The 17,875-nt window shown below is 38.9% G+C and overlaps 1 protein-coding gene across 4 annotated transcripts in view; it reads right to left on the bottom strand.

The window, feature by feature from the left end:
• SLC44A1 (solute carrier family 44 member 1) overlaps positions 1–17,875 on the bottom strand; it is a 251,700-nt gene that overhangs the window by 52,919 nt on the left and 180,906 nt on the right. For 2 of the 4 annotated variants that reach the window (XM_055579208.1, XM_055579211.1), the window contains exon 16: positions 15,507–16,154. The exons of 1 other annotated variant lie outside the window; for it this stretch is intronic. In XM_055579208.1, coding sequence (XP_055435183.1) covers positions 16,068–16,154 — 87 coding nt within the window. In that variant the 3' untranslated portion in view covers positions 15,507–16,067. Of the gene's footprint in view, positions 1–15,506; positions 17,873–17,875 lie in introns of those variants that run through there. One more of the 4 variants, XM_055579210.1, reaches the window with a different exon arrangement.

The raw sequence follows: 17,875 nt of genomic DNA, 5'->3' as shown, positions 1-17,875 counted from the left end.
TAAGTCTAATTGGTGTATCTGTAGGAATTGTTTATGATTTTCCATCTATAAGATAATGTCATCTAAGAAGAAAGTTTACTTTTTTCTAATTTGAGTGCCTTTCATTTCTTTTTCTTACCGAATTACCCTGGCTAGGACCTTCAGTACAAATACTGAATAGAAATGGCTAGAGAGGCATACTTGTCTTGTTATTGATCTCAGGTGGAAAGCGTTTGGATTTTCACCACTGAGTATGATGTTAGCTGTGGGCTTTTTGTGAACACCCTTTAACAGGCTGAGCAAGTTTCTCCCACTGCTGTCTCAATGATTCTTTCCTTCTGAAATTTAAGTATCAAGTATTCCCTTGCTAAAAATCCTGCAGTGAGTCCCTATTTTCTTCAGTATGAAATCAAGTCCCTTAGTATGGCCCAAAGACCCTCAAGATCCGATACCTGTTGGCTTCTCCCTTTTCACGTCCCCACACCTATTCTTCAGTACAGTCACAGACATCATTTCTTCACATATGTCGTTCCCTCTGCTTGGGACACTTACCTCCCTTTCTCAAAAGGCTTCTCTACTCTATCACATCCCCATCTCCTGCCTCTCCCACTTTCAGGCAGTCTCTGTGCTACTCCTGTGTTAACTCCCTTAGAGCAGGTGGTACATTATATTATAATTATCTGTTTAATGCTTTGCCTCCCTAAACAGTCCATGAAGTTTTGGAAGGCAAAGACTAGGTCTCTTATTTCTGTATCCTCAGTGAATACAGGACTCTGTAATTGTCTTTGGAATAAACAAATACTTCCTTTCTGTTTCATTTATAATTACGAACATGTCCTATAAGTCTTAATGGGGGCTGATCTGGATAAAAACAAGGTAACAAATTCAGTTAAAGCATCAGGTAGTTACACGCTTGGACTCTACCAGCTCAGGTCCCCAATCTGAGAGCCATATGCAGATTATTTTTGTTTTCACAAGAACTTGAAGAAGGTATATTACCTTTTTCCATAAGAGGATACAATTTCATAAATCTTGCTGTTGTCCTTCCTTTTAAGGTTGCTAGGAAGCTCCAAGTACTTAATGCTTAATTGTCCTGTAAACATATTAGTCCTAGAGTCTGGCATATTTGTTTCTTCCTGTTTATGTCTTTGTTTTTCTATTTTTATTTTAATAATCTTATTTTGCATAAGCCTTTTTGGGAAAAAGTGGAACATAAATACATAAATAAATATATATATACACTAAAAATATACTATATGTATTTCTTGTTAGCAGAGAAGCACACAGATGGTTAAGGTGACAATGAAGAACACAGTTAGAGCCACTGAGAAAAAGTTTGTCTGTAGTTACCTTAGCTGTAAAAGCCATTGTTAGGTGGGGGTCTCTTTAAAAAAAAAAAACAACAAGAAATTAGGTAGATTTTCTTCATCAGGAAATAGAAAAAATATCTGTTGGCAAATATAAATATTTTTAGTCCTTCAAACTCCTTTCCAAATGGCTCCATCATTACAGAGATTTTGCAGCAGATGGCACTGAGAAGAAGAGGGAAACACTGAATTCCAATATCAGTGAATTACAGACTCAGAGCCTGATGAAACGTTGAATTCCAATATCAGTGAGCTACAGACTCAGAGCCTGATGGACTTGACTATTCGGAGCAAGTCCCTATCTTGAAATGAAGAGGTCGCACACCCCACGCTGAGTGGACCCCACCGTACCCTTTACATCCCCCCAGATTTAATTAGTCACGGGTCTATAGATTTCCCACTGGAATCTTCCTCTTCCTCCTTTCCCCTCTCTCCCAAGTCTCCCCACAGGCTCTTGACAACACTCAACTGATATCTGAATGAAGGTGCACAACTCCCATATCCCCCCGGGGTCACTTCTTGACTCTGGGTTTTCTAAATGACTGAGATTTCCTCTGGTCGCTATACAATGGCCCACGCTATTCCTCTTCTCCCTTCCTCCCTCCGGCTCTTTCATCATCTGCCTCCTTCTCCCTCCTTCTTCAGGACTCAGCTCACAGTTTCTCCTAATAACCCAACAACACCTCTCTATGTCTTCCAGAAGCACACTCATTGCCATCTGTCTTCTTCATGGGGTTATGAGCTACTTCAGATCAGGGAGTTGGTATTTTCCACTGAATTCCCAAAATACAAATCCTACTGCCCAGAGAAGGTCCCAGGAAATGTCTGCTGAAAAGAAGTGAACGTGCGCAGCACACTGCTGGAGATACGCTGAGTAAATGTATCCAAAACAGGCCTCATATTTTCCACAGACTATGAGATGTGGGCCTCAGCAACTCCACTACCATCACTTCTTTTGTCCCCTCCTAATTATTCTACATTTATTAAGTCCTTCCCACTCCTTCCTCTCAATTTTCGTTTCTCTAATTAAAAATTCCTTAATCCATTTGGATTTGACTTAGATTTGTTTTCAAAGTGAAAGCGAACTGGGCTAAACACAATTTATTAAATGATTTTTTTCTTATTCACTTGAGGTATAGCTTTAGCTCTTAAATTCCAATAAATAATAGAATTGGAGGGACTGTCTTTTCTAATCTATTGGCCTATTATCACACGAGTTTATAGTCATTTTATTATACTTACCTGGATATTTGCTTTTTATGTTAATTATATTTTCACTAAAAACTATAGAGGTTATTAAAAATATACTTCAGTTGCTCAGTTGTGTCTGATTCTTTGCACGTGACTGTAGCATGCCAGGCTTCCCTGTCCATCACCAACTCCTACAGCTTTCTCAAACTCACGTCCATCGAGTTGGTGATGCCATCCAACCGTCTCATCCTCTGCCATCCCCTTCTCCTCCTACCTTCAATCTTTCCCAGCATCAGTCCTTCCATGAATAGGTCTTTTCCAATGAGACAATTCTTTGCATCAGGTGGCCAAAGTATTGGAGTTTTAGCTTCAGGATCAGTCCTTACAATGAATATTCAGGACTGATTTCCTGTGGGATTGACTTGTTGAATCTCCTTGCAGTCCAAGGGACTATCAACAGTCTTCTCCAATACCACAGTTCAAACCCATCAATTCTTTGGTGCTCAGCTTTCTTTATGGTCCAACTCTCACATCCATACATGACCACTGGAAAAACCATAGCTTTGACTAGATGGACCTTTGTTGGCAAAGTAATGTCTCTGCTTTTTAATATGCTGTCTAGGTTGGTCATAGCTTTTCTTCCAAGAAGCAAGCATCTTTTAATTTCATGGCTGCAGTCACCATTTGCAGTGATTTTGGAGTCCCCCAAAATAAAGTCTGTCTCTGTTTCCATTGTTCCATCTATTTCCCATGAAGTGATGGGACCAGATGCCACGACCTTCATTTTTTTGAATATTGAGTTTTAAGCCAGCTTTTTCACTCTTTTCTTTCACTTTCAAGAGGCTCTTCACTTTCTGCCATAAGGGTGGTGTCATCTGCATACCTGAGGTTATTGATATTTCTCCTAGCAATCTTGATATCAGCTTGTGCTTTATCCAGCCCAGTATTTTGCATGATGTACTCTGCATATAAGTTAAGCAGGGTGTCAATATATAGGTTTGATGGACTCTTTTCCCAATTTGGAACCAGTCCATTGTTCCATGTCCCGTTCTAACTGTTGCTTCTTGACCTGCATACAAATTTCTCAGGAGGCAGGTCAGGTGGTCTGAGATTTCCATCACTTAAAGAATTTTCCACAGTTTGTTGTGATCCACACAGTCAAAGGCTTTGGCATAGTCAATAAAGCAGATGTTTTTCTGGAACTCTCTTGCTTTTTCAATGATCCAGCAGATGGCGGCAATTTGATCTCTGGTTCCTCTGCCTTTTCTAAATCCAGTTTGAACAACTGGAGTTCTTGGTTCACGTACTGTTGAAGCCTGGCTTGGAGAACTTTGAGCATTACTTTGCTAACATAAGAGATGAATACAATTGTGCGGTACTTTGAACATTCTTTGGCATTGCCTTTCTTTGGGATTGGAATGAAAACTGACCTTTTCCAGTCCTGTGGCCATTGCTGAGTTTTCCAAATTTGCTGGCATACTAGTGTGGCACTTTCACAGCATCATCTTTTAGGATTTGAAATAGCTCAACTGGAATTCCATCACCTCTACTAGCTTTGTTCTTAGTGATGCTTCCTAAGGCCCACTTGACTTTGTACTTCAGGATGTCTGGCTCTAGGTGAGTGATCACACCATTGTGGTTATCTGGGTCATTAAGATCTTTTTTGTATAGTTCTTCTGTGTATTCTGGCTACCTCTTCTTAATATCTTCTGCTTCTGTTAGGTCCATACCACTCCTGTCCTTTATTGAGACCATCTTTGCATGAAATGTTCCCTTGGCATCTCTGATTTTCTTGAAGAGATCTCTAGTCTTTCCCATTCTATTGCTTTCCTCTATTTCTTTGCATTGATCACTGAGGAAGGCTTTCTTATCTCCCCTTGCTATTCTTTGGAACTTTGCATTCAGATGGGTATATCTTTCCTTTTCTCCCTTGCCTTTAGCGTCTCTTCTTTTCTCAGCTATTTGTAAGGCCTCCTCAGACAGCCATTTTGCCGTGCTGCATTTCTTTCTCTTGGGCATGGTCTTGAACATTGCCTCCTGTACAATGTCATGAACCTCCATCTATAGTTCTTCAGGCACTCTGTTTATCAGATCTAATCCTTGAATCTATTTGTCACTTCCACTGTATAATCGTAAGGGATTTGATTTACATCATACCTGAATGGTCTGTGGTTTTCCCTACTTTCTTCAATTTAAGTCTGAATTTTGCAATAAGGAGTTCATGATCTGAGCCATAGTCAGCTCTTGGTCTTGTTTTTGCTGACTGTATAGAGCTTCTCCATCTTCATCTGCAAAGAATATAATCCATTTGATTTTGGTATTGACCAACTGGTGATATCCATGTGTAGAGTCGTCTCTTGTGTTGTTGAAAGAAGGTGTTTGCTGTGACCAGTGCATTTTCTTGGAGAAACTCTGCTAGCCTTTGCCCTGCTTCATTTTGTACTCCAAGGCCAAACTAGCTTGTTACTCCAGGTATCTCTTGACTTCCTACTTTTGCATTCCAGTCCCCTATGATGAAAAGGACATCTTTTTTTGGTGTTAGTTCTAGAAGGTCTTGTAGGTCATCATAGAACCCTTCAACTTCAGCCTCTTCGGCATTAGTGGTTGGGGCATAGACTTGCATTATCATGATATGGAATGGTTTGCCTTGGAAATGAACGTAGATCATCCTGTCATTTTTGAGACTGCACCCAAGTACTGCATTCTGGACTCTTTTGTTGACTATGATGGCTACTCCATTTCTTCTAAAGGATTCTTGCCTACAGTAGTAGATATAATGGTTATATGAATTAAATTCATCCATTCCAGTTCATTTTAGTTCACTGATAAAAAACTATAGAGGAATACTTTAAATATTTAAATACACATAAGCAAAGAAAAATAAATTACCCTAATGTCACATCCCAGAGATAGATAACCATTGTTCTCATTTTGATGTAAAAAGAGCAGTAGCTGACTCTCACTTAACCATATTTCCAGATTAACTAACACCCTCCAGTCCTCTGTAGAATGTGCTGGCTGATGTCTATAGCAGACTGAATGGTCCAGGAGAACAGCCTATGTGCTGTTCTCAGCATCAGCGGACCGTACTTAGCAAGAGTCAGGTATGTTTATTTCAACACATTATGCCATGTTCTGTGGTTATTGAAATGGTATGATTATTAAAATATTACATATATGATAAAAAACAATGAGTATGAAGAGAGTAATTTCTATGAAAGCTAAGGCGAATGCTTTGGGAAGACTCTATGCAAGTGAAAGTCACTCAGTCATTTTTGTCTCCCACCAGGCTCCTCTGTCCCTGGTATTCTCCAGGCAAGAGTACTGGAGTGGGTTATCATCCCCTTCTCCAGGGGATCTTCCTGACCCAAGGATCAAACCTAGTCTCCCACACTGTGTGCAGATTCTTTACCATCTGAGCCACCAGGGAAGCCCTGTTGGAAAGACTCTATAAAGATACTAAAACTACCACTCTTGAGTTAAGTGTGCATGAGAATTATAAACATTGGCAAGAAATAAAAACCTAGCAGTCTATACTCAGCTTGCTGCATCATTCAGCATCTCTAAATTCTAGATCCATTTTAAAGAAACCAATATTTCACATTATTACATTTTTTTGGTGGTTTACATTATTGGTATGTTTAATGCTGCCAAAAAGACAATAGACAACTTCAGAAGACTTAAAGTGTCATATATAGAACGAATACTTAGGTCAAAGCTTGGCCAATGATTTTTTACTTGTTGTAGTTTTAAAAAACATTTCTTTTAAAATGACTTTCCTCCTTAACCAGATTTTTCAATTAATCAATCAACAAGCAATGCCTATAGAATTGGTTAAGAGAGCATCTATTATATCCTCAGTCATTTAAAGATGTATAAACATATTGATTTTACATAAATGAGATCATGCTATAAATATTGCTTTATGCCCTTTTACATTGACTATATTGTAGACATCACTTCAAGTCATTAAAGATCAGAACATTTTTAGTACCTACCTGGTCCCTCCCACTGAAGTTCTATTTAATGTTTCCTTTTATTAGAGATTTAAAACTATGTACCTTTCTTGTTGTCCTCCTCACAAGACTGACAGAAAACTTGGAGTTAATCTTATGGGCAGTCTAGGGTTTCTTACAGCTAATCTCCTTTTCTCTATTTTCACATGCCTGTTTTTAAAAAAAATTTTTTTTCTAAATTTTCATATTAAAATTGTTTTTTGTTGTCAGCTGGAAGAATCCCTTCTGGCAGATAGAACAAATCAAACACAAACCCCTAATATCCTGTCTTCAAATGTGAGGTTACAGTATGAGTTTGGTTGAGTGAAAGCCCTTTTGCTTTGCCTTGAAGACAATTCCTTACTGTCACCTCTCTGGTCTGACATACCTGGCCAGGGAGCTTATAACTACCTAGAGAGCTCTAAGATGCCTATTGAAATTGCTGATAAGCCCAGGAAATGGCATAAGAGCTTAGCTTTGCATTTTCTGGAAGCCTAAATGTAACGTAGGTACATGTTCTAAAATTATTTTTCCCAGGATTTGGACAGTAAAGAAGGCACAAAATCAAATTAAAGGCACAAACTATTCCTCACCTTCACTGCTACTTGCAACAACTAAAAATAATAATGTGAAGAGGCCTGGACTCGTGGGTTACTGCCACAGCTCCTGGACAAAAATAGGAGGTCAAAGGGCCTCATGGGGCTTCCCTGGTGGCTTAGATGGTAAAACATCTGCCTATAGTGTGGGAGACCTGGGTTGTAATTCTGGGTCGGGCAGATCTCCTGGAGAAGGGTATGGCTACCCACTCCAGTATTCTTGCCTGAAGAATTCCATGGACAGAGAAGCCTAACCGCTATAGTCCATGGGGTTGCAGGAGTCCGACACAACTGAGCGACTAACACTTTCATTTTCAAAGGGCCTCATAGGACTCTGGGTTCTTTCTGAACTTTTCAACACCTCCAGGAGCTTTGAGCACTATTTGAAGCTGAAATTTCAATCACAGCTTATATATTCCTCTAGAGTGCACAAGCAGTATGCCTCCTAAAAGAGACTCTCTAGATTTTTATTTATTTTCTAAAATTTGAGATTGAATAAAGAGTATACTTCTCATAGCCAAACAGAGAGAAAAGATTTCTGGGTACCTTTCAGGAGATGTGAGGTTTTTCACAGGCTCTTTAATCACTAGCTAGTCTATATAACTAGGAATTGTGCAAATCTGCTTCAAGACTACTGCCCCTCAAAAGAGAATGAACAGTCCAGAATGGTTAACATTCTTCGGTATCTCAAACACCTGGAGTATTTGAGGACTCCTCACCAAGGTTCTATGACAACTCCTTTTGGCAAGGTGGTAGAGATCAACAACCAGGCCTATGATCTGGGCATTACTCAACATTTGCTAATGAAAAGCAGTCTGTGCAGCAGCCTCTGGAGAAAAATCCAAAATTACATTGGATTTATCGGTACTGTAAAAAAACCTTCCACTTAAAAACACCCTTAGTCTCCAGTATCATTTAAAATATGATTAGTTTTAAACAAGCTTGATTTTCTCCAAACATTAATGGGGGCACAGCTATTGCCTAAATTTTGGCACACCACAGTTTCACCAACTCACCAACTTAGCACCAGGCTTCAATTTATGTGCAGGGCACTGTACCAAGTACAATGAGTGTTTTCCATGGCGAACATTATCTAAGAGGCTTTTCCATTCTGCCCGGTGATTGAACTCAGTTCCAATCTTCATACTCAGACTTCGTACTCAGAGTGACTCAGACTCCAGCTAGGAAGGCTGGCCAGGCAATGGATGAACTTCGTACTTTGGAAGTTAGGTTTTACTTAGTATATTTACATTTATGCTTCATACTTCAGGGATCCTAGAACAGGCTGAGACACACTAGAAAGAAATAGCTGGGGAATTCCAGAGCACCCTTGCAGCATATTGACCTAATTTGAAAACAAGATGTTGCCCACTCTCACTTTCTATCACAGAGTTAGCAGAATATGCCACCCCAAAGTATGACTGCAGAAGTTCAAGACATGCCATTTCCTTGAAAATGCTGTTTTGTTATATTGATTATTTTGAGCTATAGGCACTTGAAAAACAGCAAATGCAGGCCAAGGCATTCTCTGAACTCGCCTTATCTCCCTAGACAGATTCTCTAAAAAGAACTCAAATGTCATAAATCGCTTTCTCAGGAGTTTCATCAGTCAGGGAAGATTGACTCTTATCACAGAAGAGACTAGAAGTTGACACCACACCCAGACACACTTTGTCACAAGCTATCATGCCTCTCATCTATTCTTCTAAGGGCCCATCCATCTTTCCTAAAAATCATTTACTCTCCCCCAAAAGGCCTGCATCCTCTCTCCCCTTTCCCTATTAGGATGGTATTTAATTTGAATTCTAAGCCACTTAGAGGAGTTACTCATTTTTCCCTGGGTATCTCACATGTATACATGAGGCATACATGTTAATAAACTTCTGTGTGTTTTCCTCTTGTTAACCTGTCTTCTATTATAGAGTCTCAGCTAAGAACTCAGACAGGTATGGAGAACAATTATTTTTCCTCCTCTACACTGTTCATCACAACTCTGGGCATGGGAAAGTGTTATGACACAGCAGACAATGACATTATTTCCTATAAAATTTTATTTATTACATAAAAAATTCTATACATTTGTTAGACTAAAATACAGTTTTCATTATAATTCTGGCAACTGAGTTAGTACACAGAAAACTTAGCATTAGATCAGCACTTTTGTTTCTAGATCATATTTCTGCACAAGGAAAACATTTCAAAGCTCCATTTCATATTGGCTCATTGTACTCTGAAGCCAGATGGAATTCCATCCAATTCAGAGCTCTTGGAAGTTAATTTCCCAGCAAGTTTTGGTAACTCCAGAAAGTTAATTGCTTAATATACATATTTTTAAGTCCTCTGAGAGCACAACCCTCTGTAAAGTCTATTCTGTGTCAAGAACGACAGCCACAAATACCGCAGGGCCACGGCCGTGTTCCTGGGGCATGTTCAAGCACCTACATGTTTATTCCCCACCTGCATACAGTGTAGTGGCACTGGAATAAGGAAATATAACAAGGGTGGGGGAACCCTCAAAATAACGCTAAGGTAAAAGATACCGAACCAGGGAATTCATGGAAGGCTTAACTGTGATCCTACAGTTTGTAGTGGACAAAGACCAAACGCGATACAAAAATTCATCGTGACACTATGAAATAAGAATGCAAATGGCAAAACAAAACCAAAGACAAAAAAGGCATCAGATTGAGAAATATGTGGCACCACAACATACTTCTCATGGTGGATCACAAAGCAGTGAGACATTGAATCACACTGATGGGCCTGTTTTGCTCAAATCACCCCATACACTGGACAGGATCTGACAGTGGACGTGAGGCTCAGAGTAGGTCCCCTGGCACTGACTGATCTTTCAAACTTTGCTGCTTTATTCTAGGAGACTGTTCTAACTCAGGAGTTCAGGAAGGCTGTGCTACAAAGTACTTTGCTGGACCTCTGGCCTTCAGAAGATATGCTTTTGTCTTTGGTTGTTTTCCCAGAGCCCCTGCCATTGTTAGGTGCCCTCCACACTTTTCTCCCCACTCTTTTGTTGGTTGAACAAACCAAACCAGCCAACAGCCCACTGAATTAATTTCATCGGGTATAAGATCTACCAGACATGCACTCAGTGATCAAGGATATTCTGAGACAATATAACTGAAACTTCATTATGGGCTCCCAGCTTCTTTTATAGGATGGAAGAAATCAAGAAAACCTCAACAAACATCATAGTCTAGTAGTACTAATGCGACATAATGGAAGAAAGGTAACTTTCTCCCTCTGATGTCTTTGAAAATCAAAATTAGCCAAAACAAGAGGGCCAGAAAGTTCTGAGAACAACTACTAGAACCCAGAGAATGGGGGAAATGTACTCAGCAGTCTCTGTCTTCAACCATCAGTTCCAAAGCTGTCCTAGCATTGTTTCATTCCTCTAAACTACTTCAAACAATTTTTGAAAAAATTCTGGCCTAATGATCAGCATGGTAAATGATGGAAGTGCTCACATTTTCTAGTGGCAGGTAGAATGGTCTGCAGGATGCTGGTAGGAAGTTCACTCCAGTCCTGTGCCTTCATTTTCAAGTCTTCTCAATGCTTAATCACATAGGATGGTTTAACACATCTTCCTCAAAAAATAACTAACTCCAATTTCTGAGTTGATGAGATGGGTGGATCAGATTCCTAGGTGAATATCAGGACATTCCCCCTTTAGGTCACACACTTGTATGACAAAAAGGCGTTATCAAATGTGGATCCTTACACTGGACTTAGGACCTTTTCCACCCAATATGGGAACTTCCATCTGTGGTCTCTCTTCACTATTGTGGAAGTTTCAGCAGAGCTCTTCTAGGGCTATGGGGTGGGGAAGGGAGCTAACTTCCTTTTTAGCCTTTGGCTGCACCCCAGGCAAGTGGGACCTTAGTTCCCCAACCAGGGATCAGACCCAGGGCGCTTGCATTGGAAATGCAGAGTCTTAACCACTGGACAATTGGCAAAGTCCCTGATTTTTATTTTCTTCACCAGTCAGTTGTGACATTTCCATTGCTATCTTCAGCTTGAAAACACAGGTAATATTTGATGTCTGACTGTAAGTCATGACCACTGGAATCAAATCTTAGAATAACTTCAGACTCTTTTAAGGATGTCTGCCTGCTTTTTCAAGGGCCCAGAGGACCCTCCAGCACTCTTAATAGTAAGGGGGTGAAGTGGAAGTTGCTCAGTCATGTCCAACTCTTTGCGACCCCATGGACTATTCAGTCCATGGAATTCTCCAGGCTAGTATACTGGAGTGGGTAGCCTTTCCTTCTCTAGGGGATCTTCCCAACCCAGGGATCAATCCCAGGTCTCCCTCATTGCAGGTGGATTCTTTACCAGCTGAACCACAAGGGAAGCCCAAGAATACTGGAGTGGGTAGCCTATATTTCTTCTCCAGGGGATCCTCCTGACCCAGGAATCAAATCGGGATCTCCTGCATTGCAGGCAGATTCTTTACCAACTGAGCTATCAGGGTAGCCCAAGGGGGTAGATGTGAAGAAATTCTAAAGAAGGAAGGTGAAGTGAATGCGGGCAGTAGAAGCACAGTCCCATTGGCAGTGGTCCAAGGCGGCTCTAGTGGTGACTGAAAACCACTCAAAATGGGAGGAAACACCTCCCCCTGCCCCCCGATTTAATGCTTAGAGAAAAGCAACCTTTAAATTTCTCCCCTCAGCATCTGCCACTAAAAATTGTCAACTATGAACTACAGTGAGGTTGCTCATTTATCGTCTTCAAATGTTCTCAGTCATGTTGACTGAGATCTATTTTTAGACAGAGATCTACTGTTAACACTATGCCAGAAATGTCACATCTAAGCGACAATGTTAAAGAATCTAGTGTTTTGGTAGATGGATAATTATAGAGATTCCCTATTTATTTCCTTTTGGATTTTCTTGTCCATTGTAAATAATTTGGTACCTTGCCAAAAATTCATCCCAGGACACAGACATCCTCACACATTCAAAGAAGGAAATCTTGGAAATTCAGTGTTGATCGTCCTGTTTTTCATTCACATTGGTGTGATTTTTACTTTCAAAGCTGGTACTAAATTAAAGTTTTCAAGCTATAAAAAAAAATGAGTCCAGACAACAAGGTCCTACTGTATCAGAGAACTATATTCAGTATCCTATGATAAACCATAATGGAAAATAATTTTTAAAAATATTTCTATCTGAATCACTTTATTGTATAGCAGAAATTAACACAACATTGTAAATCAACTATACTTCAATTAAAAAAAGGATGATTCCACGTATGAAATTGATAAGTACCACCTTAAAAGTATCTTCACTGGAGGCCTAATCACTACTTCATTTCAAAACACAAACCAACTTTAGAGTAGCCTCTGACTTGTGTTCATCAGGCTCTAAGGGGGTCAGGTGGAGGCTGGCAGTCTGAGGGTCCTGAAATTCTACCAGTATTTTAAATATTCATAGGTAGGCCATGAGATTTTGAGAGAGAGATAGTTCATTCCTTCCATAAGCTTCTCAAAGGGCCCCTTGGTCCCCGCAAAAGATTACAAACCTGCTTTTGAGTGCGTGCGTGCCAAGCCACTTCAGTCGTGTATGACTCTTTGCGACCCTATGGACCATAGCCCACCAAGCTCCTCTGTCCATGGGATTCTGCAGGCAAGAATAACTGGAGTGGGTTGCCGTGCCCTCCTCCAGGGGATCTTCCCAATGCAGGGATCAAACTCGTGTCTCTCATGTCTACCTGTATTGACAGGCGGGTTCCTTATCTCTAGTGCCACCTGGGAAGCCCCTTGCTTTTGAATATCAAATATTAAATTCATGTCTTAACAAATAAAAGTGAGAGATTTCTGAAACATTTGGAAATTACAACTTTTTGATGTTCAGCTAGATCTTGACTAGACTATGAGTTACTTGAATGCTTTACTATTCTGAATTCCCTGGTCTACAGTGTTACTTCTCAGGAAATCATTCATGCTGTAAAACTGAGTATCAAAACTGAAAAAAATAGCCTAATATTTGGGTCCCTAACAACTGCATATCTTTTTTTTACAAATTTACTAATGAATTCCTTTAGAAAATACCAAACTTAAATCCTTATCTAATTTAGAAAAGTGATAAGTGTTCCTGTGATACCAAAACGGAAGCACAATTTGTCTGTTTTTGCACATATAAAAAGGATATGGGGAGGAAGAGAGGGTACTGTAGTATTTCCATAGAAAAGGTTTTCCACAGAAATTCTCAAGTTTAAAAACTTTGTATTGAAGTTTTTTATAAGAAAGATACCTTCAAAGATTTAAATCTTGGATTAAAATTTCCCTCAATTAAAACTTGGGAGAATAAGAATTTGACTCAAATTTATGAAACATGAAGGGGGAAAACATGCTATTTAAAATTTTTAAGTGTATACAACATGCTTTTTATTTTGTTTTCTAAGTTTGCCAGCTTTATATTTTTTCTTGGCACATTCAAGGATTCTGCTTTTTCACAATTTGGGCTGTGTGCCATGAAAAAGATGAGCTAATTCTAAAAGCAGCCACTGTCTATGAAGAAAGACTACTTTTCAAATGGGCCAACATGTATTCCTTAGTACAGAAAGATACATGAATATGCATTTAAAGCAAAAGGCATTCTACATTGTGAATTTATAATACACAAAGCTCTGCTTTATGCATTTGCTTATGAACTCACAATTTTCTAATATATATCCACAGACCACATCTTAACAACTCTAGGCAAGCCATTATAGTGCACTTTTCATTTGTCAGATGGAATATATGAAGAGAATACAGAAATTAACTGTGGCAGGTACACTGATAAGTCTCCACACTCTGGGGATTTCATTTTTATTTTTTTAAGTAACAGTAAAAAAAGAAGAAAAAAAGCAGTAGAAAACTTACTGAAAACTTATAAAGACCTTTCTGAAGGAAACATTTCAGAGGTTATGTTAAGGCTATTGGAAACTCCAAAAATTCAAGTGAGGTTACTGATCAAAAATAAAATAAAACATTCAGGTCACCATAACCATCAGCTCTAGTTTTGGGAATGACCCCAGAACTCTACACTGAAGGCTTTTCAGTGGTCTTTATTAGCTAGTAGTGGTGCTTGGTGGAAACGGTCTGGGCCTTAGGGGCATTAATACGGCCTCATGAATATTTAGTATCTGTAGTAAGGGAGAGGGTGGGAGGAGCCTTACTCTGGTTTCAAGCGGTTCAGGACCACACTACAGGAAGGAGTCATCTCCTCACTACCCTCTAGCGGGGTGAAATCCTGAAACTGCCCTGGAAGAAAACACAGCCCTTGGCAGACCAAGATCAGTGATATTGGGAACTGGCAGCTTAATGCCTTTCGCTGAAAAAAGAAAAAAATAAGAGGGAGCATCTGTACAAAGGGAAAACTTATTTGCCACATAACTTTTAAATAGACTCAGTGAGTGCCCCCTCCTCAACCATAATGGAAAAAGTTGGGGACCAACATACAGTTAAGCTACTTAAACTGCAGTAACTTAGGACTTAATTATGCAATAGGATAGGATAAAAGCTCTAATCCTTAAACATTAAACACTGCATTAAATGGTTTAAAGGAACAACCTGCTTTGAGCTGTGCTCATCCTTGCAAGGATTATACAATCTCAGTGCTCTAGCTAAATTCCTAATGTTTACCTAATGTACTGGTAAGCCTCCCATAGAAGATGGGTCTCTCGGATTTATACTGAAATATAACCTTTTCCCTTCCCTATCATATACAGCAGAGCTTAATCTTTAGGCAGGAGCCCAGAAAGTCTGAATCAGGCACCAGAGCCTGAATTTTCCAATGGCAGCAACAATTATGATTCTCTTCTCACTGTGATTACCCTTGACGAGATAGAACGCTCACTACAACTCTGGAAATAGGTGTCCTGAACATGCTTTTGAAGCTACACCACAGAAAGAGACAAAAACCACAACACAGAGTCAGTGGTTTATAAAAGTATTCAGGTAACCACATTTCACAGATAATTTTTGTTTTTCATCTATTCTTCTCACTTGGGCAGAGAGGGAGGCAGGGAGCAAATAGCAGTAAGGCAGCCCAGAGCCAGCTGAGGAATGACTCGTGATGAATGAAAGCGGCAGCAGGACTATCCAAACATAACCTCAAAACATTCAAATATTGCTAAAAAGCCTCTGTGAGTCTTTCTAAAATGCCTCAAGGAATGAAGCTCACGAGAGAGTGATATTCTATAAATCAAATATCTCTCTGTGTGTGCCTGTGTAATATTATGCCTGTGCATAATAATATATGCACATCTGCATATATCTACCTGGATGGCACACACATTTACTGAAGGGGAAACAGGCTGGCAATTAATTTGGAACACAAATGACATGGTTACACATAGATCATAATTTCTAAACACAATGTTAGTAAAACAAAATTTATTTGTAAAACAGGACCTGTTATATAAAATGGCACACAATCCAGTTATACAAAAATACAAAATTTCTTTCTGATTACAGTTCTAGTTGCAAATGATAATTAGAAAGCATTCCTGGTGGCTTCCAAATAGCTGAGATTGCGAGCATACGGAACAGGGAGCAGCAAGAGTCCATGGTGCCGGGATGTCCAAGTGAGCAGAACCTAATTTCCAAATGCAAGACTTCCAGCAGGTCACTTTGGAGGGACACCTCCTAAAATAACTAGCGTCTGGAATGTCTTCTGTTTTGATACCCATCTTCTAGACTTTTGCCAATTCTAAATTTAGTTCCCAATGTTTCTTAATGTCCATAATCTGTGTGGCTATGAAACAGAAGGTATGCTAAATTTTCTTACATGATTTGCTCTCTCACCTATTTGGATGATTAATTACATGATTATATTTATTCCATTTCAAATGATATAAAAGAGCACAATGATACCATTTAGTGACATCAGATGTTAGATGTTAACTTCTGGAGAATTATTGTTTCAAATTAGCTACTCTCATAATGTTCTTTTCCATGATCTTGCCAAGACATGAGCTCTTGTTTCTTTTTTTTTTTTTAATTCCAGACTCTTATTGCAAATATTCTGAAAAATCAGAAATATTACATGAGCTTTGAAAAGAAACCAAGGCATTTAGCAAATTTTAGCCTAGCTAAAGAACACGGATACTTAAAAAAAAAAGTACAATTTACCTTTTGCAGCAATTTAAAGGTCCAACCCTTTGAAAGGAAGCACATTAGCAAACAGCTGCTTATTAAGCCCTAGTGACATTAATTGTATGTATTTCCATAATACCGGTCTAATTCATTTTCTAATTCTGGTAGGAGGCAATGCTTTCTTTCAAAAGATTCTCCTTCCATGGAATGATAAAATGCTGAGGCTTTTCTTTTTTTATTTTGTACAGAGCCTGTATTTAGTGCAATAAGTTTAAAAAATCTGCTCTGAAATATTTACTTTACATTAACAAAAATAGCTTTTTTTAAAAAAATTGTAACAAAAAGGAGTTATCGCATAAACAGATCATGAATTATTCTTAGCAAATTACACTTTTTTTTTCTTAAAGCATTCACCATTACAATAAGCAGAACAATGGAATATTAGCCATTCATATCTGGTAAGCTTCAGGAATTAAAAAACCCCCCAAAACCCAAAACCCATCCCCAAACACAAAGAACGTTCAACACTTGAGGATCAAAACGTTAACCAATCCTTCAGTTAAACATTGTAGAATTCTGGATACTTAATGAATTGCCAAGAAGAGGAGCACCTGCCAGTATGTTTTTAAGATTTTACAGCAAGCATTTGAATAAAATGGCCGTTTAGCTCTAAGCCACTAGGGTTCCTCTGAAGCAGAAGCCCAAGCACCGGAATTTTCAATGCTTTGTGTTCCATGTGTCTCTCCCTTTTTTATTCCTCCCAGCATTATTTACTCTGCAAACCAATATACAGAAACGTAAAGGCTAAACTTGCTGGGTGCCCCAGCTTCCTTTCAAATCAGGCACACGAATGTGTGGAGGATGCTACTAACATCAAAAGAAAGAAAGACAAAATGTAAGAAAAAAGTTTGCATAAGAAAGATTATCTACCCTTTTCTTTTTTACCTACTCTCTTTATAGAAGCATTAGGGTAAACTACAAATACCTGAGGAGTTGGTTACTTTTTAATGTTGGCTGACAAATGCATGAGCTATTATGAAAATTCCCAAATTGGGTCCACTTGTATGTTTCTAAAAGGAAAATGACATGGCTTCTTTGATCGGGGAAAACTGATTGGAGTAAGTCCTTATTAACCTGAAAGCATATGCCTAGTCTCGTCCCACTAGGACTTATGCATCAGTAAAATAAGGTCTTGATTTTATGCACACAACAGGGAAATCACCCCTGAATAAACTTTAGACAGAGGATTCAGTACAATAATTTTACCTAATTTAAATAACTAAAGTTAAAATCTCCTCTAAGTTATTAAAAATGTTAATCAGATATGAATCTTAACATTTCCATTAAGACAATTACAATTGAAAACATTAAATGATGGCAGTTGCCTTGTAAAAGCCACCCGTATGAAAGGAGTACATGTTTGACAAAAATAAGCATAAAAAAGGTATTAAATCCCTGTTCCTTTTCTCTGATTTTGGCTGATTATGTGTGTGTGTGTATATACGTATACATATATATACACACATACATATACATATATACACACACCCACACACACAAATACATAGTTATGTGTATATATTGTTTTGGAATGTCAATGGGTTCCATAACGATCAGCTAGGTTCAAGCAGAACTTGCTCCCGAAGCCTA

This window comes from Bubalus kerabau, chromosome 4 (genome assembly GCF_029407905.1).
Source record: "Bubalus kerabau isolate K-KA32 ecotype Philippines breed swamp buffalo chromosome 4, PCC_UOA_SB_1v2, whole genome shotgun sequence".
Lineage (NCBI taxonomy): Eukaryota > Metazoa > Chordata > Mammalia > Artiodactyla > Bovidae > Bubalus > Bubalus kerabau.
This window is presented reverse-complemented; position numbering and strand designations above follow the sequence as displayed.